Genomic DNA, 27,589 nt, shown 5'->3' with positions numbered 1-27,589 from the left:
ATTAGAGAATATATTTTTCGAGTAATATAATTAGCGAATTAAAGTTTCTACTTGAATCGTATGGTGGCGGCAGTTGCGATCGCGACGCCATCTGCGCCACATATTTGAAACATCTTGTCTTAAAGACAGGCGATTCTTTTTCGTCCGACGGCTTGTGGAAAGCGGCTGTATGAGCGTCGTTCTACTTCATGTAAGTAACATGAAACAAATTTACATTCACGGCAAAAACGAGCAGTTCCATCACGGAGCGTTGTAAACTTCCACGGCATGCCCGTACACGTTGTTAAACATTCATATTTTCTCGTACGCATGAAATATTCCGTGGAAAGTTTCCTTTGGCGTCCCGTGGCCCGCGTTACTTTTCGTTTCGCGACTCAAAACAATAGAAAGAAGGAAATTGCTGTATTTGTTTGGCCTCGTTCGCCTCTTCTCGGAGCACGCTTCGATTCATTCGCGAAATAAGGGACAGAATAACAAAAGTGAAGCGTTTGAGCAGTCTGTGTGTCTCTCTCTCTCTCTCTCTCTCTCTCGACTGTTATTGCGTCTTAATAATACATGACACAATAATGGCCGCCTAATTCGTGTTCACCGGTCGTATATATCTGTCTTTTCGCGTTCAACGAGTACGAAAAGACATGCCATGCCCGGCGTGCATTAAGCAAAGACATTTTTCATTCTCTTGGAATCTGTCGAGTATGGTTAATTTCGAAATATCTTGACTGTGCATCGAGCGAGATCAGCCCATGAAAAATGTGTCCACGAAGTCGTAAAAAACGAGACCGGAAGTGGCGATCCTTAGCCCGGTGGAACTCGAAAGAGTGGTGCCATGTTAAAAGGTCTGAATTCGATTTACGATTCGAAAAATCCGTCTATCTTCCTAGTGCACTGCTTCAGGATATGCACGGACAACTGTCATGAGATATATATACGGTGAATATATACGGTGGTACATTTTTTTATGGCTGTTTCCAGCGGTAGCGAACGTTTCGTAATTAATTACAGGGGGGGTGCACTCTTCTTTTATCGACTACCATTTCGCGAATGGCTCGTAAAAATCCGTGAGGGTCCGTGCAGTTTTCCTGTCTCTTTCGTGCCTCGTTTTCCATTTTCTCTCTCTGCTTTCGTTTTTTCTCGTGTGACCGCATCTCCATCTCCCTCCCCCTGGTCCCTTTCTTTCATGCTCTTGGCCATGGGTGCTGCTTTTAAATGTCGTTACGAATTTTTTTTTTTTCAATTCTTCACGATGTACGTAAGAAGTAGATGAATAATTTCGAACGTTGAGATAGCCGGTTGTAAAGCCAATCGAATTAGAAATCTCGATTGCTTTTCTCTTTGTGCTTTCGTTTTCAATTTACTCGAGTGTGCTTTTATTGTGCCTTTACACGTATCAACGAGCGAAAGTTGCGTGAATATTTTATTTTTCCACGTATTGTTGATTTAGAGCAAAATTAAGTTGCGTTATCTCTTGAATCTGTAGCTTCGATCGAACTAGTCTACCATTGTAACTTCGATTATTCGTTTATCTTGATTCGCGTCGAGTAATATCGAGCGATATCGAGTGAAAAAAATGTTGCGAAGGAAAAATCTTGATCATTTGCGTTCGATGAATAAACGCGATTTTTCGTGACTGAGTTACTTCGCTAATATTACTGTCGCCTATAAATAATAAAAACGCTTTGCTGGATGGTGTATTAAATTGCGATCGTAACTTTCCATTGTTTTCCTCGCGCGAATTTTCTCCCTTTCTCGTCCTGTTCTATTTTCCAATTGTTTCGGTTGATTCGTTTGAATATCTTCGATTTCCTATAATCAGAATGCATTTCGACGTTCCATTATACGTATGTTTTCTTAGCAGCGCGATGGCGATTACTAAGTATTTTCTGTGCGATCGAAGCTCTGTTCGCTCATCCATTTTCCACTTTCATTCTCTGTATACCCTCATAAAGATATTTTATTTCTTCTTTATTACTAACGTCTGCCATGATATTTCTGCTTTCAGGATCCGACATCAAAGTACCGGTTGCAATACTGAACTGTCTTTACGCGCGTCAATTGTGCTTCGAGGATCCATCCTGCAGCGCCATTCTCGAGATTATACCGAGGGTCTGTGGTCCAGAACTGGGTGAGTACTAACCAACTATTCTTTCAGATTGTTTTTAACTGGTATTAGAGAAAGGAGGGAGAAGCAAACATCTTTATACGTCGCAAACAAGTCGAATTCAACTTCCTGTAGAGCTTTCGTTAGAGTCGGAAGCGATTTCTGAACCGGCTCTCAACTGTTTTCTTTGATTTAAATAATTGCAGCCGAGGGGCACGATTGGATCAAGCTAGAGGCTCGCGAAGTCGAACGGTGTCGAGTAGTGGAAGCAGCTTTCCCTTAGCCCAATGTAACGAGAAATAAAAAAGCGGAGCGGACCGAGGATACGGTCGACGACCTCGTACATTTCGCACTTCTTTCTCTTCTCTTCTTTACTGTTCTTCCTCTTTTCTCTTCTGATTATTGTATCCGCAGAAACTGCAACGGAAATCAGGTTATCCACTGTCACATTGTAAATTATTTTGAAGCTAGATATCAATAGACGTAATATATTATCGACGAAGACGATTATATTCTTCGGTATTACTATTAACGAACATTTTACGAGTTTAGAACGAGATTAATATATAATTGATCGCGAACAGTTTCGGGTACTTTTACTTAAAAAGAGAGTTATAAATGATCCATTATAAACAGAAGCTATGTTAACAAATATCGTTTATCGAGAACCGACAATTATATCCGAGAATGAGCGTAATTTGGATAAAATGTAAACCGCGAGTATCAAGAAATCCAATATTAATAATTGGAATAGTACTGGCATGGTTTGATATCCATGACACGTTGTCTGAGCGACGCTGCTCCGATTTCGTTTACTGTAATCTCTTTTGGCGAACGAAATGCCCGGCCGTGTCGTGCAAATTATTAAATCCAAACCGTGGCCAGATTAAATCTCCAACTTTTTGAATATTACGTATCCTCTAATCAGGTGCTCTTTTTTTCCCGATGTTCTTTTTCCCAAAGCTCGTAGTTTTACACGTCGCGCGAGTTATAACTCGGATAACTGTATTATGAAGTTTTCGCGCCGGGGGAATTACGTTTAAATTTAATGAACGACTCCAAAAATCGGGGCAAATACAGCCCTAACGTGGCTGGAAATTAAAACAAACAGAAGGACGGCCCTTCAACATAATAATGGAATTAGATACGTTTTACTTTAACGAAAGTAAAATGTAGGAAAGACCGTTAAAACGTGCTCTTTCGTACGCGTCTCGGGAAAATGGGATTAATTCGTATTTAATTTACCGAGTAAACGAGGCTGGAAGCGTGATATCGTCGTGGTACACGTGCGACCGCGAGCATGAACAGAGAAACGCTTTGCAAAGCGAAGTAGATTAACATGCAGAACTTCTCCTGTGAATTACGTGTAATTAAAAAATTCTCAGCACATTGATTGGCACATTTTAAATCGCGTGCAACTTTACTAGCCCCTCCTTTCCCTCGCAAAATCATTATATTTTTTCAAGGATTCACGTAGGAGACGAACGATCGAAATCTCGGCGTAATTTAGATATTTATCGTCGATCGGTAATTCGATGATAGAAACTACCATTCATTCCATAGTCGAGGGAGCCTTTTTTTCTTGAAAAATTAAATCGTTATTCTAAATAAAACGTTGGAAGTATGAAACACGGTGGAAAAAATCGCGTAGCCAAACGGGAGAGCAGCAGCAGTTGTCGAGCGAAACGGTTTATTTTCCGAATGACTGCTTCGGCGAATTAATTAGCGCGTTTTCTCGTGATTCAAAGCAAACGCTTGGAAAAGTCCAGTTGGCCGGAAAGGTTCCAGTCCGAAATTAACAATTCGCGATTCAGCTGACGCACCGGCCTCGAAAAAATGACGAAAACTATCGACTGTCGAGTCACCACCACCACCACCGGTCATGGTTTTCATTACAAATTAACTATTTCCTCGTCCATGGCAAAATCGCTTAACATCGTGAAAAATATTAATTTCGAGTAGAATCGTACGTCTACGTGCACGCTGGATTACATACCCTTGAATGAATCGTCGGCGAAAGTGTTTTTTCAATCATGAAACGTTCATTGCGTTTCGCTTCAGAGATCACTAATGAACAATCATCGATTAAATTTTTAATTCTGTTCCGCTTAGAAAATGCACATGCCAGTTACCGTGTATTTAATAAATCATGACTTCGATGAAAAGCTAAGCCGCTTCTTACGCTATCGTGAAAATAAGTAGTACAAGTAAATGAATCGGCCGACTTACGGTTATTAAGAGAGAGTTAGCAAAGAAATATCTATTTCGTCGATTCGCCGACCATCAGAAACGAATAATCTATGCTAGGAGCGTGCTATGTAATTTCGATATTTCATTGCGCAGAGATTCAACAGATACGAAAGAAGCTAGCGGTATCGCCTTCTGAGACCGTATCGAGGGAGACTGGCGTAAATTCTTCAGCTTGGAAATTCTGGGACTGTGATAATTTTCAGAATACCCCTGGGAAATCCAAGTGAAAGGGCATCGACGCGCTTTTTACCTTTTAGATACTACTTTCCTACTTTTACCGCGTATTTACTCGACTATTTTTATGGACAGACCCGTTCCCTTTTTGTTTTCCTATTGCTCTCCGTCTGTAGACTGGAACTCGGTCGTGTAATTAGAAAGTTTTTATTTATATGCGCGGCACTGATTCCCATGGCGATCGAGGTTATCGTAAATTACGCTAAAATTACAATTCCCGGTTGCAATATTCCAGCATTTATGCTATTCTCGCGTTCGTTGGCTCGTCGGATTCACCGATGGACATTCATCGAGCTCATAATCATCCGTCCATAAACAGTGTGGCCCCCGGTACACGAATCGAGATATCGATCCGTGAGGCTTCCTGTTCACGGTCGGCGCCAGTCGAAATTTCAGCTGCGGAACGCATAGAGATAGGTCAAGCGGAAGTTGTCGATGTACTCGACGCATTTCCAACCATATACCGCTGTTGTCTCTTAGATAGTCCCGTGCACTGCAATTTCATCAGCGCAATTACACTCGTAAAAGAAGTTTCGTAGTTAGCGGAGTTAGCGTTGCTTTGAAACTTATCGTTAGCTACGTTTTGCGAATAATTGCTGTTGAAAAAGTTACATTGTTATCTCCACTTTCGATAATCGAATCAAATAGCGTACGAGCATAATATCTATATGACAAAACTGTAAAAAATCTGTATCGGCGGTCAGAAAATGTTTCTTTTTAAGGTGACGATAATAGAAAAACTTGTAAGAAATGTAATATCGATCGGAGCAACGATTTGTCGAATATTTGTAAGTCAGCAGAAAACTGTGGATAAGAAACACGATATAGAAAGTACCAATATGAACGGTTTTCCAGATCGTTAACATTCCCTGAACAACCACAGGAGCTGCCATAATCTTATCCGCAACCCTTATTTCGCGCGCTAGTGCCCCATACGATGAATATTGTCGACCATAGCGGACCTCCATTTCGTGTTAACCTTATCGATGAAAATGATCGCTGGATTCTAGGAAAATCTTCGCAGATAGGAAGCTGTTATTCCGTAAACTGCTTTCGACGTTGATCTTACACTTAAAGCTTATTCATTCTCGACAAACTGTCTGTGCCAGTTGAATGTTTATTCGATATCGCTTGCATAATTCTGATTGAACGATCGTTTAATTGCGCAACTTGAATGGCCCGCTTCGTTCCCTTTGTGCACATTTCGCTCCTGTGCACTGTCCTATTTTAATTTACGTAATCGATTTGTTGTTACCTGCAACCTGATTAATAAATGCTTTTACTTTATTCGAAAGTAGCGACGATTCGTCACTGATTTTCACGGCGCTCACGAATAATTCCAGTTTCAATGGAACGCTTAAATTCATTGTTTCTCTGTCACATATCGCAAAATATTCGTTCCATTTTGCTTTCGTTGATCGCAAAATTCAAAGAATTTGCGTTTCATTCGGCGAGTTTTGTCTCTTCGAGTATCCGGCTTTATCTGCTCAATACATTTTCATTGAAAATTTCCCGGCAAATAGCGCAACTACGAACGTACTCTGTTCTTGATATCGAAGAAACGAGCTTTCTTTCACTGTTCCTCTTCTCTTCTACGAACGTGCTAACTGTTACAAACGGACCAACGTTAAACCTTAAAACCGCCAGTGGAAAGTCGACGATGAAAACGAATAAAGTACCGCGGCTCGTCATCGTGTTAACGAACAAAGTCCATGATAAATCAGCGGGTGGACATCGTATTCGCTGTATTCAGCCATTCTGGCCGACAACAAGGATTCAGTTTCCATTTTGCTGTCCGAAGTGAAATTTCGTGAGCGTACCTTTCCAGTTTCCTGAGGGTTGTGCGCTTGACAGCCGACCCGCTAGAGAGGCTTGTCCAGAAAATCGGTCGATAGAGGATGCGTGGGAAGGGGATTCCTAGTCGATTTGGGATTTCGTGACTTCTCGGAACCTCGGTCCATGTGTACGGATACTTGTGAACCGGCTGAACCTTATATGAGCCGGTCGTTCCGTTTGAGCACTCTTTTTCCACCTATCTATTTGCAGTTACACGCCACGTCATACCGTGTAGGCTGCGATCCTCAGCAGGAGTTGCTTCTCGGTGATGAAGGCACAGACGGAGGCGTACCAAGTATGCAGACGTCCAAAGTAATAACGCGTCGACCAGAGGATATGGTATGGCAAGACTCTCTTATTAAAAGGCATCGGTGGCATTTTGCGGCTGGTGCTACTTACGTCCTTAAATAACGACCACCCCTTCCATGTTCTATCTCGTGAGTTTTCTTTTCTCCTCTGTAATCTTTCGATTACGTTGCGTTCCAGGTTCGAGAAGGTACGATCATCGAGACGCCTGTGGTTTGTGTGTCTTTTAATTTCTGGGACTCTCTTGGATGATTGATTTTGAGGTTGTCAGGGCAAACCAATAGTCTGTTTATCGAATAAAGACGATCGTACTAATGAGAATCGAGCGATATGATTATAGGAGATTTCCTGCAAACTTGACAGTTATGTAAATTATTCATTGATCGTTCTGATTCGAAGGGAATAAGTAATCAAGTAAAATAGATTAGAGCGATTCCTTGGGATTATAATTGCTAAGCTAATTGCTTGTTTCAAGCTATTTGTGTTGCGCGAAAAGTCATTACTATGCAAATTGCGGTATACTTGGAAAATTTCTAATTGACTTACAAATAACGCGTACAACTTTTATAATAGCAATCCCTCGAACCAAAGTTGTTTCGATACATTATAAATTAAAGGCTGACAAATCGGTTTAGCTTATTGTTAGTCGAATCGAGGATAGGAGTGGCTGCATTGTTAAGGGCCAATTTTCCCAGCCAAGATTAAGCTTTCCAATCTCGGTTGAAGCGTCACGTACGCGCCGAGATTTATGAGTTCCAGCACGTGCAGATTTTTATTCAAGCGTTTCCCTTTATCCCAGAAGCATCGAGCATTTTCTATGCTTAGTACTAATTCCTTCATATCTCCAGCTAGTTTTCCAGTTCTAAACTATTTTTACCCGGATAACGTTTTTCTCCGTTTTGTTATACCGACCCTATAAAATTAATTTTCACTATATATATATATATATATATATGTATATCTGAATGTAAATAATCGAATAATTATTTTACAAATTACTCCGGTTTAAGTAAGTAGCGTGCGCACAATTTTAGCCAAGCGGCGCAGAAATTACCTGTCGGCCGCGTAATAATGCACAGACTAGATTTAACTTTAAAATTCAAATGTCAAGTCGTCGTTAGAGGACCCTTGTCCTGTGCCACCGCTGAATCATACGTCAGAACAATGAATAACGCGAAAAGGAATATTAACCGAAGAGAAAGGGATATTCGAATTCGCTTTGGAATCGCGATTGTTTGAAATCTGCAAGGCAGAAGAGGTTCCAAACGTTTATTTGGATTTATGAATCTTCCTGCACTTTTCCCATCGTGTCCCTTTCGCTTGCTCTCTCCGTTTCTCTGTTCGCCTTGCTTTGCTGCCTCATCTCCTTTGCATTTCCGATTTCTCCTTCTATCTACCGCCTCCTTCTCTTTTCGATTCTCCGCTTCGTCGACTAAGTAAAACGTTAAAAGGGATAGCGTGGACGTTCAAATTAATTCTGATTTATCGCCACATACTAATCCCGATGCTTTCGGGGCTTATCACTAACGCCGCGAAAGGTACACGCGCCGACCATTACGATCGATTCCACTGAATGTATACGTACTGTGGGAAACTTAGAACGAGAGCTTGCCGGGCAATAGCTTCGCTTTTTAACGAGCCGATACCAATTTATAGAATCGACGGGGATAAATTCATTAACATTTTCTTCTAGGCCATTACCTAAATTCTTGACATTATCGAACTAGTCGAATCCTACGTCTGGCTAATTTTTAATCAGATTTCAGCAATATCGTTTACACGCGATTGTTCGAAACAATTGGCAAGCTTAAATGATTGTCATAATTAACGTAACGCGAAATCGTCGTGTTATTTATGCTCGCAGTAAATACCGCGTACAAATCGCGGCGCGTGTAACTGCACAAGCCGAAGTTTATGTTTCCTGTCCCATATTCGACAGTCTGGTTAAAGGTTAAACCGAGCCCGCACCGGGAATCCCCGTGTCATTTGAAATAACGCTTTCATTTGGTCAACAGTTGGCCGAGCGAATGATTGATTGTTTGAACTCGAGCCAAATCATCGATTACGCCTGAAGGTATAAACGAATTTACTTGCCGTAACTGCGAGCCAAATTAATTCAGCGGAAACAAAATAATACTCGACGATCCTATCAGGCTTGCGTTTCTTCGCGATGGATAGCTTCTATCTTACGTTGTTCGCGTTCTCCTTTAGGCGAACTGGGATCATCACGGACCGATCATTCGCGGCCCATTTCAATCGAAACGAGATGTAACGTTCAGAATGCGTTCAGAATCTTTTTGATTATAATAGGCGGCCTCCGTTACACGCGTTAGCCAACGCCAGCTTCGTTACTTTCAACCTCGCGTTTCAGCAACCAGAGCTTAGGGTGTAATTTTTCCTCGAGTCAAGGAGAAAGGCAATTAATAGGAGAGGAATTCCGGACAGATTTTCAGTTTAGAAACGCTCGCGTTTCAGCGCGAATTCCAACGATGCCGGACGAAACTGATGACAAAGTAAAATCGTAGGATGTTTTGTGTGACTTTCGCATCTCGGATCAACGTTCGAAACTTGCAATATAATACCCTGAATTTTGTGTATTCGCGTTGGTCGCTGTAACTGCGATCGATTCGTTTTTATTTCGAAATAAAATGGCGAAAGGTTCCCGAAAATATATTCCAAGCCTGGGCAGCTTCATGAATCGAAGGCGTTCCTCCTTTGGAGGCGAGAGTTTTTCAGTAGGTGTACTCTCAAGGAGAAGCTCGGCTCGGGAAGAAGCCATTTTCATTTAGTCGCTATCGGGGCTTCTATCTTAAGGACGTTTTTTTCACAACGTTCCGACGATCGTTTAGTTTTCATAGAAACTTAAGGAAAAAGATTGCCGCACGACGTAGTGGGTATCGTTAGCCAGGCGCTTTAACGTAAAAGTCTCCTGTAAACGTAATTTCGTTGCTGACCGGATTATCTCGTTAACAGTGTATCGATAAGAAACTGCTTTAGAAAATCGAGAACAACCTTAATTCTTCCTTGGCCGGGTTTGTTCGCTTCCCCTTTGGCTCGCTACTTTTTCCAAACTTCGAACAAGTGACCAAGTTGCTGACGACGCGAATCGATGCGTACGAAAATCATATGTTGCGCGGTAAAAAATATCGATCGTGCGACCTCGTGAAAATCGTTGCGTAAAATTCGCAAGGCAGAAAAACCGATCGTTGGCTCGATGGCCACTTATCGAAATGCAAAAACTCATGGAAAATCCAGATAGATTTCTCGATTGGCCGATAACGAGGCAACTTAAAACTGCTTATCCTCGAGTATGGTAAGCCAGCATTGTTTAATTGTACGGTGTCGCGTAGAAATTTACGCGTTTGATTACGTGCACGATCGCACACGATTTTGCAACGATATAATCGGTGAGCACGATTACATTTATTGGGTTTAGCATGAGCCGTAGGGGCAATCAATTTGCTGCTTAAACGTTTATACGGTAAAATGATCCGGAATATACGAGCACGCGGCCCTTCGTCCCTTGTTATGGCAACCGGTAGACAAACCACCCTTCCGTTAAACCCTCGATCGTCGTTCTACCCCGTTCGTCGGGGGAAAATTCTGCCTCGTCGTTGGTTATTATGCGCACGAACGAAAATCACTTTGCGAACGAATACGGCAATATCGTTTCACGAGGACGTTGCGTACAATCTAATTTCTACGACGAAATAACTTGCCAGCCAAGTACACGCGACATTCTAGTCGTTACCCTGCTATTCGTCGAATTTATCGACGACCGTTATCGGCCAGAGAAAAGAAGAAATTTTGAGTCGTTTTGGCACGAGGCTTCCGAATCGTTGCTTTTTTATTCTACGTTATTTCTAGCGGAACTTTCTTCTCGGGGATTCTACGGTGTAAGGAACGCGAGGCGAGCGCAAACTTCCCCATTGGTTCATTGGTTGCAAATCACGGACTGTACAATGAGGACAAGCTGATTAGTCGGTCGCTGTGTTTTCCGAGACCCGGTCGGTTACTGCCTCCACTTTAAGAGCTTCTTTCGAATCCGCGCGCACTTTCCTTCAAATGAAACGGTTAATTATTTCGTCGGCCGAGCTTTACCGGAGAACGGGAAACGTTACTTTTAAACGCGCAGGATTGACGATGCCGAGAATCCGGATGAAATCCGAGGAGGAAAGTTCAGCAAGTTTCATCGCCGTGAAACATCACGGACGTTTCTTTCGTCTCTTTTATATTTTCATGCTCCGTAACTTTTTAATCGTTCCGTGAAAGGCGCCACGGCTGCGGGATATTCCGTTGCGATCGCGAGAATCTCTCGGAATTTCGATTTTTCAAGCGAACGTTCGTTCGTGTCGTAGACAGAGGTTATTGTGAGAGCAAATAACAGGATCCTTGGGTTATTTAATTAATGGAACAAAGAATCGGCAGAGTATTATGCTGCCGGAGTCTCGCGGAAACGTAATTGAGGAGGAAATAAAGTCGGGTCTTTTAGGAAAAGCATGGAAGAGAATCTGGGCTACCGACGTCGAAACGAATCGGTTCTCGTTGATTCGCGAATAGCAATCCCCGAGAAAACTTCTGGAAGAAAGAGCAAGGAGATAATTTTAAAAGGAACGATGCCGGAATAAAACGCGACTGTTCGAAATCGAAGCTCAACGGTCGCTTGCCGCTTGCCGCCATTAATAAGCGCGGAAAGCGTGGTCTTGCCGTGGAAAAAAGCACCGATAAGGTGGCAAAGAGGGTGGAAACGGTGATGGGGACGGTAGAAGGATCCTCCCATTGTTCGAAAATACAATGTACGTTGTTACGGCAAAGCGCCGTGCACAGTTCTTGAGCACAATGGCCTAGGTAGGAGAAAGATAGCGACGGAGGAGGGGAAATTGTATGGCTGTGTACGGGATTCACACGTTGTGCACGTGTCTGCGTGTGTTCCTAGGTGAACATACGCCGGAGAAAAGCGGATAGAAAAAAGGAAAACGCGAGGATAGAAAGGAAAAGAGAAAGAGGCTGGTGTCGCGTATCCTGCCTCCGATTTGTTCGAGATCGCGAGCTATCCATTGGCTGCACATATTTTTTCGCTTTTCATTTTTCGCCGCCGATGAATTATAACAGAGGCTCGCGCCGGCCCTGGCCACGATCGGTTGTGCTTTTTATCAACGCACCGGTCTCTTCATCACGGCACGGTATTTCCGGAACGTATTCTGATAATTAAAGCGCGACGTGGAACAAGAGAGAACGAAAGGGAGCCCCACGCCGCGCATCAATGACGAACGGACAAGCACGACGATGAAAAACTCAGAATAATACAGAGATAAAAATAGAAATTCCAGGATTTATGCCGTTAATTTAATGTTTTGCGAAAGTTTTTTCCACGCCCCGTTTTTTTTTTTTTTTTCTCTTTTCAATAGCTGAAATATTACGAGGCAAGCAGTATTTTTACCGTTCGAGAAACGAATATAGAAGCGCACGGGTCACACAGATTTTATGATAATTATAGAAGAGAATGAGAATCGAGACAATAGGGATCCGACGCGATCAAAAGCCGATGTCGCTCGCTTTGTAACCGTTCGAATCTAAAGCTTTTTCCGAGGCTGTTTAATAAAAATCGGGGAAACGCGTGGCCATTTGATCGCGGAAGATTTAATAAACGTTGCAATTACATTTGCGGTGTGCGCCCTTTTTACCTTCGACGTCCGAACATCGGCTACATCCTTTGAACTTTCATATTTTTACATCGCTTTAATCGTTCGATCCGGTGGTTACTTTGATGTAACAAATCCCAATAGATCGCGATACAGTCCTACGATTTCCATGTGTCCTGTGGGATACGCGTTTGTACTAGAACAAAACGGCTGCATTTTCACTTGTAGATGCTATGGTAAATTAGATAGTCGAAATATCGAGACTGAAATGGAGACAAAGCGATTCGACCCGTCGATAGAGAACGCAATTGTGCAAGTATCGATAAATTCATCCACATCGATTTCTCGAAGCGCGCGGTACGTTTTTTCACAAACGCATTTCCCCGCGTTTCTATTTTCCTGACAACGTCGTCACTCTAATTTGTTATGTTTCGTTCTGCTCGATTCCATAAAAATACCGTACGTTACCTTAATTGAATTTCGATCTTTTATTTTTCGTCAACTTTCGAACGAAATTGAAAGAAGAAGAAATAAAATAGACACGCGCGCGCGGTCGTCCTCAATTAAACAATTCAAAAAGGAAAGAAACTAATTAGCTATTCTGGCGTTTATGATATAATGGATAAGAGAAACTAATAGCCGACCTGGCGTACGAGTACGAAATGAAAAACAGACGGGAAGACTAAAAGAAAAGAAAAAAAAAAGAGATAATAATTCTCTTTTTTTGGCGCACGTAACGAATATGGAAGTTCAGGTTGAATAATACAAAGCAGAACTATCGCGTTCAAATCTCCGAGTGTGTATTGCGAAGAACATTTCGCAACATAGAGACGAGAGTCCTGGTAAAAAGTTGCTAACCAGGATCTCGATATAATAAGGTCGTTATCTCCGGTAAAAAGCAGGACATTTTCATCCGAATTAAAGTCGTTACTTAGGAAATAATTCGGCCGTTTTAATGAAAGCCCATCGAGAAACGTTTTCCTCACTCTGACGATTTCCACCGCGGTTATAAAAATAGTAAAGAAGCTACGAGTTTCTTGCGACGTTCCTTCGTAAGACAAAAGAAGATTCATTTAGCCAGGCTAACCATCCGTTTCTTGCGAAGAAAACGTTTGATCGAAAAATGAGACTTAAGAAGCAAAGTAAGCACTGTCTCTTGCTCGAGCGGGGAAAAAGGATCGGCAAATTGAATCGTTTAGACGGAATTTTCAACTATCGAGCTAGCTCTGTATCAATTTTATGATTACCCAGGCTAAGATTATCGACCATCTTTCGATATTATCAAACGAAACAGACACCGTTTCTGCCTATCGTAGTGAAAATTCCTATTTAATTCGGTTAAAAGGTAAAATCGAGCACGGCGGTTAGCTTTGAATAGAGATGAAGGTATCACCTGTGCTATCCATGGAGACAAGGGCACATGTTTCGGATAGTGGTTGGTGGTCCACCTCGCAGAACGCAGATGGGTGGTGCACAATCGTACAAACGTATGTACGTATGATCTCGTGGCGTTCTCTCTCCTGCTTTCTCTGCAGCGCGTAGCTCCCTGAAACCGCTATCTAACAGTGACCACGCGAGTTCTCGTAGAGCATGGTGCATAGGCGCGGTATGGGAGCATTAAACGGGAGAGACAGGACGGTATCAGCGTCGGTGCAGCTGCAACTGCAGCTGCCAGATCCTCGGTTTTGTGCAATATCGTGCATTGTGACGATTTGAGCGTGTTCACGACTTCTACGCTACCATCGATTCAACCCCCGTAGGATAATACGAAGCAAGTTTTACAACGTTGTTTCCGTTGTTTTTCCTCCTTTTTTTTTTTTTTTTTATTGGTTCCCTTTTGTTTTCAGAGAACAATCAATCTTCTAACCGTGTCGTTTCTAGTCGATAGCGGACCGTATACTTTTTATTTTCGCCACGGTTGATTTGTTTCCTGTTTTATTAAATCTGTTTTGATATTGCCTTGCAGTTTTCGAATCGTATCGGTTTCGAATGTTGCCGAATTTTATTTTCATTGGCGATCCACCGCGATCGTGTTATTCTCGCTGAAACTATTTCCCGCCGATCGGTTTCTGTTTCGCTTCGTTACGATCTGCAACTTTCCACGTATTACGGGATAGGAGATCGGTTGATACGATTATTCTAAAGTGGTACTAAATTGTCAGATTTAAATATCAAAGAGCGAGCAAGGTACCGGGTCAGAGTCGGTCAGGCCGTTTAAGGACAAAGCAGCGTTTCAATTTCGCAAATTGGCCGCCTAAGCATCTGCAATTCCTGAAAAGTTCCTACGAGACGTCACTATGGTTTCAATAATCTTATGCCGCGTTCGTACGTATTTATTTTGATATTTATTTGCTATTTATTCACCGAGAACGTTGTTTCTTACGAGAACGAAAGAGCGAGATATCGGCCGAGCAACCTTCCTAGACTACTCGCGCAACGATTTTAACGGTTAAAATATTTCCTCGTTAAAGCAGTTTCAACTCGCTCTCTTCCTCGTCTTTTTCCTGCTCGCGCGAGATTCCCCCGTACGCAGATTAATTAGTACAGCGTCGTTCGGAGAAAGAATAGGAACGAGAGTGCGCCTTAATTACTATTCCAAGACATCGTAAGTTTCGTAATAACCGTGCAGCAGCGGCGATGGGGTATAAGTAATGAATCCAGATGTCGTCGTCATCGTCGAATGTCAGATCGAAAAATAATGACCGAAGTGGAAGTTTCAATTGCGCTTTTCCACCCGCTAACGGAATATTAGCACGGCTCTGCGATCCGATAATCTCGATTTATCTCGATAACAAATCGCGTCTGCAATACGATGCAGAAATGGAAAGAGAAGAGAGTTGCTAACCTGGGAGGAGGTGACCCATTTCTTTATCGCGACCAGCCTTTTAGACGTTGACTCGAAGGACGCCGATGATACGATTTTCGTTGGGTGAATTTTTTGAGAAGACTCGGCGAAGACGGCAACGTGCAACTTGTGGCATAGATTCGTCGCGAACCGATGAAAACGACGTTAACCATCGGCGGCGTCGACGTCGTCGCGACCTAATTTAAACGTTCCGTCGACGAGGAAATAAGAGTGCTGGTGCTGGCATGGCAGAGAAATAAAGGGAATGCCACCGGGGAGGAAAGAAGAAAAAGATTCGTACGAGTCGGAGTTCCGGCTACAAAGCGGAAAGTAAAATTCTCTGGCAGCCAGAAGTTAATGTTTAATTTAAGATAGAGCACTGACTCTTCGTTTGCCATCTTTCCACGGTCTTCTAGGAAAGTTATACCCGGTGTCCTAAAAGCCTGGTTTCCCGGATCGATTGGATTCTCGGCCGGCTAAGTAATGGCCAGGCAAAGTTTACGACGCGACTCCAGGCGAAATCACCTTTCTCAGGCGGCAAATTAATTTTTAACTGTCGCGAAACGAATATATCATGACGTGAAATGCCTTGTCTCGCATATATCGCCTTCTATAAGTTCTTTTTCGCGTTCAGCAATTTCGTAATGTAATATCTCTGTGTTCTTCCCTCGGGTGAAATTTTTCTAAGCGTGTACATTCCTCGCGTATCGCATCGACGACGACAGTCGATGGATCTTACCGTCGCGTCGTGGCAACAAGGAAAAGGGGTTACGTTTACACAGAAGGTTGAACTGTTGTTGCTGAAACGATCGAGGCACCTCGAGTGTTATCCTCGGTTTTCCGACTATAGGACTTCCCATTGCTCCCTACGGTGTAACGCGACCGTTCCATTCTTGCACGATAATCTCTCTGTCGAGCCTTGTTCGGCTCCCGTTACGCCCAATTCCTCGATGGGATTTCCCAGTCTTCGCAGCAACGCGTTACCGACGTTTGTCGCGTCTTCCACTAATTATTGTCCTGTGAAATATAATCCTGCCGAATCCACCGTACACGAGACACGTACACGTGCGACTTTGTCGATTCGATTTTCTTCTGTTTTCGTTTAATCGCACGCGCAATTACGGGCTTGTGTTTCGTCCGACGTCATTCGCACGTTCGAATTGCGCGTTTCATTTCCCTACCGTAACTGTCACGTGTTTACGAGAAGCATTTGATACGAGAGAGGTACGCAAAATTTATTCGTACTCGCGCCTCGTTAAGGAGACGTATTTGTCATCGGCAATGAGCATGCTTGCTTAATAATAATTTAACTGTTTCAGTGGCTTGTTCGACAGTGACAGTGACAAAGTGTCAAGCGGCCCTGCACACTCTGCAAGCTTTCCCTTTCTTCCGCCCAACGTGCCTCTGCAGGGAACCGCATGTAGATCCGGATTGCAACAGTTTTCAGAATTTCCTCTTCGACCACCCTTGCATCTACGTCTCAAAGAAAGGTAAGTTTTCATCGGAGAAAAATTTACATTTTTCGATAGATACTATCCGAAGGAATTGCAACAGCTTTCCGCGTACTTCAACGGGCCAGATACGATCGCCAATCTTTCCACGAATATAAAGTCGTCGAGTTTTTCTATTATCAGAAAATAGGATTCTATAGGCGGGAACAGAGGAAATCAATTAAGATCGATCTAGTCGCCGTGAAAAAGGGATCGAGCTGGACACGCGTTAATCTTCTAACAAGCGTTTAATCGCGAGGTCGTGATTGCAACGAGAGATTCCGAGCGAGCGTCGGGGAAATTCCTCTCGGCGGTCTCGGTCTGTCGCCCATCGACGATGCTCGGAAACTTTTAACGAGTCGTACACGCGCGACGTTTCCAATAATCTGTCCCATCGTTCGTTTCTTGTTTAACCTTAACTTCTATCTGGCGTTGTACGCACTCGAAGCAAGCCGCCAACCGGAAGAACGAGAACGTTGGTCGAAGCTCGAGCGTCCTCGAAAGCGGAATCCGTCCCGTTCGTCTTTACCTGAGAAATCGTCGACGATATTTACCGTTCGCATTCCCCGTGATTGCCCTTCGCACGAGCAAGATTATCCGAATGCCTTTCGACTAGCACGGAGCTTGTAGTCGGATATTTTTTACTAGGATCCCCTTCAGCAATACGCTTTCTCGTTGGATCGACCGGCACGTCCGTCGTCAGTAACTACATATTTTCTATTTTAACTCGGTTTCGCCTGGTTAGAACTTTCGGCCGAGGAAAATTGGAAATACAATTATTCTTATCTATTTTTTCGCATGTCACTCCGCTCGTTCACAACTGGGTCATGTAAGGTCGCTTTTCGTGCCCGGTACTCGCATCGTGTATTCGCTCCTCCATTTCTAATTCATCATCCGCGGTCATTCGATTTTTTAAAACGTCCACAGTGAAAAATCGCATCTCTCTGCTCTCTGTTCGATTGATACAAGATAGAGTTACGGTCATCGATCCGCTTTTCTCTTTTTCAAAATTCCCAACGAGGTGTCTAATTTCGGGATACGCTCGCGAATGCCGGCGTCGGTTAACCCTCTTAATTATTTCGTAGCCTCGACTCGATAATAGGATGGGCGATTTAATTCGGTCGAAACGCTGGCGCAGTATAGCTCGTGGATGAAAAACGAAGGTGGCGAGGCAGAGCCGGATGATCGTAGATGCAACACGTTACGCTCGGCGCATCGAGGCGAAAGCTTAGAACCGATTTCTTCGTTCTTTTTGCGATCTTTTTATGCCTCGTCGAAAGCTTCAAAGGCCTCGGCTGCATAAGCTACAACGCGTTGCTTTTCACTGGATTCTGGAACTGACGTTGACTTCGAGAGGAGGAGAACGCGCGGATCTTTGCGCGTTTAACGGAGGGAAAAGGGAAGAGCTGCTGCGTACCTTTGCCAGGCCTCCTTTCTCCTTCTGCTTCTTTTTTTTTCGCCACCCGGAAGCCAGTTCTCCCTTTTCTTCGTTTCCTTTTTTCGAAGCAGGAGGGCGAATTTAATCTCATTAAGTGCCGAAGCTTCCTGGTTTTCGTAGCGGCTGCGGCACGGGGCTTTCATTATCCGCGTTGCCTTTCCCGTATGACCGGCTTTCACCGGACCATACCGGCTTATACACTGGGATAAATGTAATTAAGATTCTGGCCAAACTCTTCTAATTGCTCGACTCATTACTTCCAAATTATTCCTGCTCCTTCGGCCTCGAGGATCGCAATGGCTCGCGTTTTCTCCTTCGTTCTTGATCTCTTGAAACATCCATCCTTCGCTATCTTATTCGTATTTGGCGAGCAATTATATTTTCAGTTACGTTGAGCATGTCGACGCTAAAGCGTTCGTGCGGGAGTTCGGTATATCAGTTTGACGAATGCTTTGGTAACCTTGTCGATCATCCATAAATTCCCTACACCGTCAATCTTTGCTCAAAGTATTTCTACTGCAAAGTTCCGCTTTTTCTTCTCCCTGTTTTAATAGCAAAATTATATTTCAAGGCGGAGTTCACGGGCGGTGAAATCTTGGCTCCTGACCTTAATTTATTTTTCTCTTAATTGCTTCCTTTTCGAGACATTTCCGTTTTCCTTTTGAAATTAACATTTTCACGTCCCATGAATACCGACCCTCGATTCCTGATCCTCTTTCGTTTCGCGTTTGCGGACAAATTTAATGAATATTTTATCGGTACAAAACGCAGCCGCCCCTAATATGTCATTGTCATTTTCCGATAAAGTACATTCGACGCGTATCAACTATCTGAAACGCGATTTAACACCGATCGAATGCTTGATGGATGTTTAGTCCGTTGGATAATTTTACCATGGAAACGAATCTATCGGAAACATTTATCTTTAGGTTTGCCCGTGACGTATCAGATGAGGTTAGGTTAATCGTAGGAAAGTTATCTGGTAAGTTGGCGGAGACAACGTAGCGGAAGTTGTAACGGACATCGTACGACACAAGAAAATTTGATCGAGATGCCACTCAGCCGGACATTTCCCTTCGATGAAAAGAGAGGATCGGACGCGGCTCTCGTGCAAGAAACAAAAGGATCGCGATATCTTTGACTGCGGCCTCTTATATAACCTCCGCGCCATTGCGGCTTTTCCTACGGTCTCCATTGTTCATTTTCCCGAGGGCTCGCTCGTCCGGGCCGTCGAGCCTTTTGAGCATTTTCGAACGATTCACGGATAATTCCCAATACGCTTCTTTTCACTCACACTCGCTGTTCCAGCCGCGATCCTTCCACCCCCGCCCCTTACTACCTTCTATTCCCCAGCTTTCTCAGCTTTTCTCGCTCTTTCCCCTTTCGTTATCTTTCTCCTTTTTCGTTTTCACTCTTAGCGACGCCAATAGAATGCCTCTCCTCTTTCCTGTCGATTCCGCGAGACGAATTCTTCTCTTTATCTGGTCCTCCCTCTCGCCCATCTATCCCTCCATCTTCCATTATTCTTATTTCGTCGACTCTTCTTTTTTACGTATATCTCACGCGCGTTTGCTAATCATTTTCACCTCCGTTCTTAATTTACAAAGCAGATTGTAAATGCTGCGACTTGACTTCTTCTTTCTCCGATTTTTATCCATTTTTCTTCAACTATCCGCTTACGGATCTCTCCGGCCTTAAACGAATTAATCCGGCGTTTAATTGTGATCGTTTTTGTTATCGCGGAATTCGTGAGCGGAATAAGAGGAGAGGGATGGCGGTCTTTGAAATTATTCACAGGAAATTTCCGGATCCTCTTCCCTTTATCCGCGAAAAATCTCTCCTCGCCTCTTAACACACCCATCCGGACTCTTCTTTCCCCCTTTGATAAGAGAATACCTTTATTATTTTCTGATTCTTCTTTTTATCCAGACCCAGGCGCCCGCACCGGCGACTTATTCTTTTATTTCTCATTGGGTTTCGCGCAGATACGTCTTTTCGTTATATTTGTACGTCCGAGAGCCTCAATTTATTTCGCCGCGATTTCTAGGGCTGCGAACGGTACCATGAATTTTCTGCTTGCTAATAACGAACGGTAATTTCATTCGAGGAATTTTTTAATTACTCCACCACCAATTACCGCGCTCGTTTAACAAACGCGAGCTCAATGCACGCGTAACCCGTTCGTGTTTATTCGTTTCTTTCGAGCGAGCAAAGAGGTGTATCAGATTTTTAGTAGAATTTTTCGTCCATCCGTTCTGTTTAAATTTTACCTCTACTCGTCGCGTCGCGGGCGGTGACTATCTCTTTCGAAAAATAGTTTTCTTTTTTTAAGAAAGGAACATGCTTCGGTGTTTCATTTCCGTCAGCAACGATGCTATGTAAAACTTTAACAAACTGAACGTCAGATACTCGCAGACAATATTTTCATTTATCCCCATGAAATTGGCGAGCGTCGTAATTCTCCTGCCACACTTCTGGCCCATCGACGTTGTCACTTAGCAAGCCGTCGTTCAACGGAAACACGAACTGAAAATATTGCATTAACTTCTTGATGCTCGTTCCAGATAAGGATCCGTACGCCATCGACGCTCTGCCAACCTGCAATCATGCGCTGAGCGTCTGTTTACGCGGCAAATCGTGCAGCCAGATTTTCGAGGACTTCAAAAGCAACTGCAAAGCGCGGGAGGGCAAGTGCAGGATGGAGAGTCGGTGAGTGAAAACGTTGCATCATTACCATAGTTTATTCTACTTTTGGCGATCGAGCGAATGCAGGCGAACCCACACGAACGAACCAGCGGAAACCGTATGCCACGCGTTCGCCACGGGTTCGCCCCATTTTCCAGACGGCCGTAAGTCCGGAAGTCAATATTTACGTCCGCCTCTTCTCAAAAATGTTCCCTCGGAGGTTTCGTCGGCTTTTCCTATGCTCCTTCTATTCATAATTCAACTTAAAGAAAGCGTCGAGTGTTCCTTTTGAATGTCAATCAAAGAAGTAAATTTCTTTGCTTCTCGCGCTGAATTTCGTTCTTTGCGCCTCTGTATATCTATACGTCCTACCGTTCGTTCAGCCATTCACCGTTCGTCTTCAAACACCGACCAACTTCCCCTTTTTTCAATGTCAGTCGACCCACAGTCTACGTCGGACCTAATGCTTCTCCCTCGATGCCGACGAATTTCTTTATGAAGAGGCAGGTCGAGAGGTAGCGATGATACGTATTTTTTTTATCGCCGGTGGTAAGCGATCGCGCGATATTCAAAGGTTCGATACGCGGAGAAGTTTGACGGGGCTAATTCGAAGCTGTGATATGAGATTGAAAAGCAACGCGGCAAATCGAAACGTTAAGCTCCCTCGAACATTCAATCTCGGCGAACGTGCTGGTAACAACGAAAAGTTAAAGGGGAGTTGGCAAATGAAGTTCCGTTGTCGACTGACAGACCGCCTGACGTAATTTTAAACCCATTAGATGTACTGCTTAGCTTCCGTGTAGAATTTCTACGATCGCTCCTCTATTTCGATCAAATCGATATCCTAGGTGATATGGATCGTGCCAGAATACTTTTACCTGTATATAGTAGCGATTCAAATTAGAATGAAATTAGTACGTCGGTGTAGTTACTTATTTCGTGGTTGCTAACGTTTATCGCGATAGAAATACTGCAAACGATATACGACAAGTTAACTCGGGCCTGTGATTCTTTCCGTGACAATGTTTTATAAAATTATTCATCGCGACCTCTCAATTTTACGCGAACGCTACGCCGGTATAATTTACACGTTCGTCCAACGTGTTGCATAGTGTGCCCTGACGGTACGTTTTAAATTAGTTAAGGCTAAAGAGACGCGTGCCGTGATGTGAAAATAAAGGAAAATTTATACAGCAACTTAATCTATCTTTATCTACGTCTTAACGTTAATACCCGTAGTTTATTCCAGATTTTCAAAGTATAAAAGGAACTTACAAAATCTGGATTAAACGGCAAATATATTACACTCAGTGTGCAGTTCTTAGCTTAGCATCGTTTCCCACGAGAAGATGATTATACAAGAGATCCATTTTATGGACCCTAACCTCAACGACCCTTCGACATTTTCGCGTTAAAGAAATCGATAGGCGTTATAGTTCAGAACACTTTTATCCTTCTCAGCCTCGTTTGCCTAAGATTTAGCACAGCGGAAGATCGGCCAGTTTCCACAGGTTTTTTCATCAGTCTGCTTCCCTTCTCTCCGCTCCGTCGTAAAGCCATTAGCGATCGAGCGCGTGTGCGAGCACACGCTTTTAATTACACAAGTTGCTGGCGCGTCGAAAGTTTACGACCGCCTCCCTTGATCTTTCTTCTTGAGTAATCGCCTCGCATTTTTCTTGTCACTTTCATCGTTTGACGTACCGTTCTATGATACGATTATTACCATTACCGAAGCTTTTCTGAATAGCAAAGCAAAGAAAAAAAAAGGTGGGGGGGGGAGGGATACAAAACTGCGCTAACTGCACTTTATACGGGAATAACGCGTAAAAACTTGAACAATGACTTTCGTCGAAGCGATTTATAGCGAGTTCCAAGTACGATGCATCATCGTCTCGCTCGGAAAGCGGACACTTTCGTTGAAAAAAGCTCGTAACAATTTCTGAGTACGTTGCATCATCATTATCAACCGCCTCCTACTTGGTTGAGTTTTCCTGGTGGCGCAACGGAAGCGCGATGGTAAACGATGTTTAAGGTAACAACGCGAATGGCACGGTAACGTGGCCGTTAAAGGACGGTAAAACGAACGTGAAATCGCGAACAGTGTGGAAATACTAGCAGTCACTTTCCGCGAAGCAACCGATCCACGCACGGCCCGCCAACGTTGCATGCGACGCCTAAGTAATTTCTTCGCGGAAACGTTGTAACCCCTGCATCGTTCATAACTGACGCGCGTTCTCTCGCACCCTCCAAGTACGTGGCAGAAACTCGTTTCTTCCGTGAACGACTTCCTCTCGGTTGAAAAGGATAGCGGCAGAACGCGAAAAACATCACTACGCGGCATACAACGTCGAGCGGCACGCCGTTCCACCAACGTGTGGAACGTGTACCGGCCAAGTTTTCGGGCTAAAATTAATTAGACGTTTACTCGGCTCGGTGACTAGCGTAGAAAGTTAGCCGAGTTATTAATAAAACAGCGGAACGCGCACTTCTAATAACAAGTTTATGATTTGTTGCGAATAAACTGCGTTTGAATCGCCATTAAATTGCCACATTTCCATTGGCAAGGGAAGAAATTTGTCAACAGGGTGAAATTCGATTATTTGCTAATAAATGACATCGAACCTTTCTATCGCATGTCGTCGTGTTTTCCTCGTTGGCGGGATAAATGCGCGAAATAAACGTTTGTGTCAAGAAGAATCGTCTTTTTCACCCCAGAATTCTTGTTACGCGAAAGAGACAGCTACTTCTCTTGAAACGTACGAATTCCTTTCGTTGCTGCCATTTCCAAAGGAACAAGTTATTCCTCCCCTGTAACGTTCGCGTGACACACAGCATAGAAGGGCTACTGTGCGCGATGCAAGCGAAGCGGTGAAATCTTATCGAAGGATTGGCGAGGGAAGAAAGGCAGAAACGATACGATGTTAAGTACAGGGAAACGTTTCACGTATCCTCTCATTGAAAGGTTCTCAATTCCGCTAATTGAACTGACAAATGCAATAAGAAGACGATTCGGTCTATTCCATCGTTTCAATTTCTATCCGCGTTTCCTTTCATTCTTTGACAGCTACATCTTTTTCTTCGTGCCGGTTACAGTTATTTCTGACAGTTTTGATATACGCTACTCGAAGCGATTAAACGAGAAGAGATACAAAACGACGTGCGGGATTCGCGATATCGCGACGATCGGTGGTGCTGTTGTATTATCGCAAGAGCTTGCGAACGGAATTTGCCGTATCATCTGCTTTACTTCAGCCGTTTTACTCGGATCTAGGCTTACAGATTAAGAGAAAATTGGAACAAGACTGAAAGACGATGATCAGGAATACGCTATCGGTTGGTTTACTTTTATAGAGCGGCACGTTGGATTGAATTTCAATGTTATTACGGACCGGGACCCTGGGAACGTGGATACAGCACGCAGAGAAAGTATTCCGAAACTTCACGGATTTCTTCTGAATTTAAAAACACGCGCGTGACGTGACTCGCGTATTTCTCTCATCATTTCATACCGTTGGTGTTATTTCACTGGAAATAACCCAGTTATTTCTCTACGATCGAATACAAAAAATTCATGTGTTTGCTCGAACGCTACGATAAAGTCACAAAGTCACAGCAAAAGATCAATTTCCCCTGCAAATGATAATTCTTCTATGACTCATAGAAAATGTATACGTGCTTCGATAGTGCGCAAGCACGAACTTCGTAAAGTGCGAAACACCTGTGTACTATTGGATTCTACGTGGTTCGTTCAGTAAGATTAATTTGCCGGGGTGCAAAGTTTCTCAGTTTCCTAGTCTCCTCTAAAATAAATTCGACGAAGTTAGCGGCGTTTTCGTTCTTTATTTCCGCGAATAGGTTGTCGAACATCCGCCCGATATGACAACGACCAGAGGCGATCCATCCGTTACGATACGTTTCTTGTTTGTTTAATTTATAAACCGGCAGAGTTCCATGCGCGGGGCCCCTTGCTTTCTAGGATTTGCGGCGATACGGAACGCGTAAGGTTCAAGAAGTACGCGTGACCACAACTAATGATCCCGTTAATCTAATTAATGCTTGCCATAAAGTTCGCGGTTCGTTACGCCTGGTATAAGTAGACTCGCAGCGTTTCGCAAGAAAAGGGGACAAAAATAGCCGTGTTAGAGGCGACAAATATACGTTTGCCGGTTAAACTGTTCCTCGACTGCATCGCACAGGGATCAAGGCGGATTAAATTCGTATTCGGAATTGGAGTAAAAATTTCTGTTTGGTGATCGGTACGCGATATCGTTCGATGGGAATTGTAGCAGATTGCAGATTGATTTTTGTGGAAGGGAGGCAGGGGTATATTTTTCATTGAACAGCGAGGCGAGAAACACGTGGATTAGCGAAATTGGTATTAATTAGCGGGCTGAGTTGCATCGAGGTTTCTACACAGGCTGATCTACCTGGCTTAACTATCCATTTTCGTGTTTCCCGAAACTTTAGATCCCGCGGGCGTAGACAGTAGCTGATTTTAACCCCTCGTTACCTCCTCTACTTCCATTCTTCCTCTACTTCCCTGTACAAGTACCATCAGAACATACAAGCGATAGGAGAAATACCCGAGGAAGATATCTTTAAGAAGATACTTTAGTTTCGACATAGTTCGAGACTGAAGGTATTTTGACTCGGATTACAATCGACGACAGGCCGACAACCACGCTATAAGACATTCGCGATGTTTTATAAAAAATTACTCTCGGTAGTAGTCAAACGAAACGTTTGAAACGCGCAGAGTTGCACGAACATTGAAACTAAAATATTCGCAGTTGTTGAAGCCTTTGGTTTAACGTTCGAAGTAAGAAGAAGCGAGGCTGAAAGACGGGGGGTAGTAAATAAATTCTCGTATGACGTTTTATTAGAAAGAGGCGAACGGGAAGCAGTCGACGGGTTGGAATTTTTTTCTCTCTCCTCCGTTGGTTGAAGATATTCATTTTTCAAGCGGCAATGCACCATCTTTTCTGGTGCTGAGTGGATCGTTTCCACGAGAGGACGGACAGGAGAATGCGCTTTCTAAAAAGCTACCACTTTCCCGCTCCTTTCGTCTGTCTTGACGAAGACAAACCTGCTTCCATAGCGTGATCCGGCTCGCGAGCCTCCGACCGAACACAACCTCTTGGAAAGTAAGAGAAAAGAAAGCGAAACGAGAGATAACCACTTATCTTCGGTACGCTCGCTTCGCGCGATACTGCTAGCACGCGCTAATGAAAACGTATCACACCGACGACTCTGTTCTGTGTCCGACATTTTGTCTCTCGCTGCGAGACATTCGTCGCGAAAAAAATCGAAGATTTTCGAATTTATATTCGCTGCAGTCAGCAAATGTATCGTCAACGGAATCTGAACGATGATGCGGATTTCCTGTGGAGAAACGCAGTCCGAAAATCAACGAAGAGTAAAAGTGGCTGACGATTAATAGCTACACGGTTAAGCGTATTTCTCGCGATCAAACGGAAAATAAAAGTATAGAGCGAAAGGGAAGCGGAGAGACTGAGACACCGATAGAAAAGTTGGAAGTCAGCGTCGCGTACAAGCTGTTGACATTTAATTTAAATCAAGTCGGAAGGGGAAAGTTTTGCGCTATCGATCCAAAGTAGTTACAAGAGGACAAGCAAGTAGTTAGGTCTGGTGAACTTTCGTCTCGCGACGTTGGAATTTCGTGCACGGGAAGTACCGGAAACGATGGCCAATGACGATCGTTTCGAAAAAATGAACGTCAATATGTAGCCTTCCAGGGGCAAAGAAACTTTCGTGGAATTTCAAAGTTGAGGAACGAAGGATGGCTTGGTGGAGAACCGGGCGGTCTGGCGCTCGAGTAATGAAACCGGGAATGGCAGGGGAAAATCAATTTCTGCCGAAAAATGCCACCGGCGAACGCGTAATTAAGCATCGAGACTCGGGTATTTTTTAAATTAAATTTATACGAACTCTGGTCGCGCACTCGCGCGTCGCTCGCGCCCTGGTTAACTGAAAAGCGAAAATCGCTAAAAGTTCGGCGATGTAAAAACGAAAAGGAGATACATAGCGTTAAACAGACGGTGGTAACAATACCGTGGTACGATACGCGTCGCGTCCCATCGAAAATATTCACCGCGCGAAATGGCCGAGTTGTGTAGTACGTTAATTAGCTCTGCCACCAACTTCCCAAGGGATAGGAAAGCGAAGATAATTACGGACGTGTCGACGATACTGTCGGTCCCTGACGAAGGAGTTGACGTTTGAAAACGAATGGATTCCATCGACCAGGCCGGTGTTCCGCTATCGAGTTATCCTCGAATACTCGAAACGATCGCGCGTGACAAATGTTGCCGGCTCTTTCGACACTTCGTTCGACGGGGAGGCGCGCTCGAAAATAAACACAGATCGCTGCCGAACGCGTTTGATAAACTATTTTAATAAAGGACGTACATTATATCTTTCATAGAATCGCCGACAGGTTAACAAACGTTTGGATAACAATTAAACATGCAAACGTTTCATTTTCCATATCTTCCAATGGAATTTCATAAATTCCGAAAACGAGGTAAAAACGAATCGGTTTGTAGAATCGCGCCTGTATCGTAGCCTTCGCGAAGAAAAATTATACGCAAGCGTAACGACGGACGAATTTCAAATATTTCCATATTTTCGTCACGCTATCGTTTCTCAGGAATTATTCCCGTCATTATCTTTCCACTTACCATGTCGACGTTCTTCCGGTCGCAAGACGTAGCAACCCAATCGTATTTAAGTCGATCTGCATAG

The 27,589-nt window shown here is 43.6% G+C and overlaps 1 protein-coding gene across 2 annotated transcripts in view; it reads left to right on the top strand.

The window, feature by feature from the left end:
* Nucleotides 1-27,589, top strand: part of LOC117235667 — a 213,608-nt gene that overhangs the window by 85,656 nt on the left and 100,363 nt on the right. For both annotated transcript variants that reach the window (XM_033497925.1, XM_033497933.1), the window contains 3 exons: nucleotides 2,000-2,122; nucleotides 16,531-16,701; nucleotides 20,704-20,848. In XM_033497925.1, coding sequence (XP_033353816.1) covers nucleotides 2,000-2,122; nucleotides 16,531-16,701; nucleotides 20,704-20,848 — 439 coding nt within the window. The remainder of the gene's footprint in view (nucleotides 1-1,999; nucleotides 2,123-16,530; nucleotides 16,702-20,703; nucleotides 20,849-27,589) is intronic.

Source organism: Bombus vosnesenskii, unplaced genomic scaffold (assembly GCF_011952255.1).
Source record: "Bombus vosnesenskii isolate JDL3184/JDL3185 unplaced genomic scaffold, Bvos_JDL3184-5_v1.1 scf7180000013264, whole genome shotgun sequence".
NCBI lineage: Eukaryota > Metazoa > Arthropoda > Insecta > Hymenoptera > Apidae > Bombus > Bombus vosnesenskii.
Note: the sequence above shows the minus strand (reverse complement) of the source record. Positions and strands in the feature narration are given on the sequence as shown.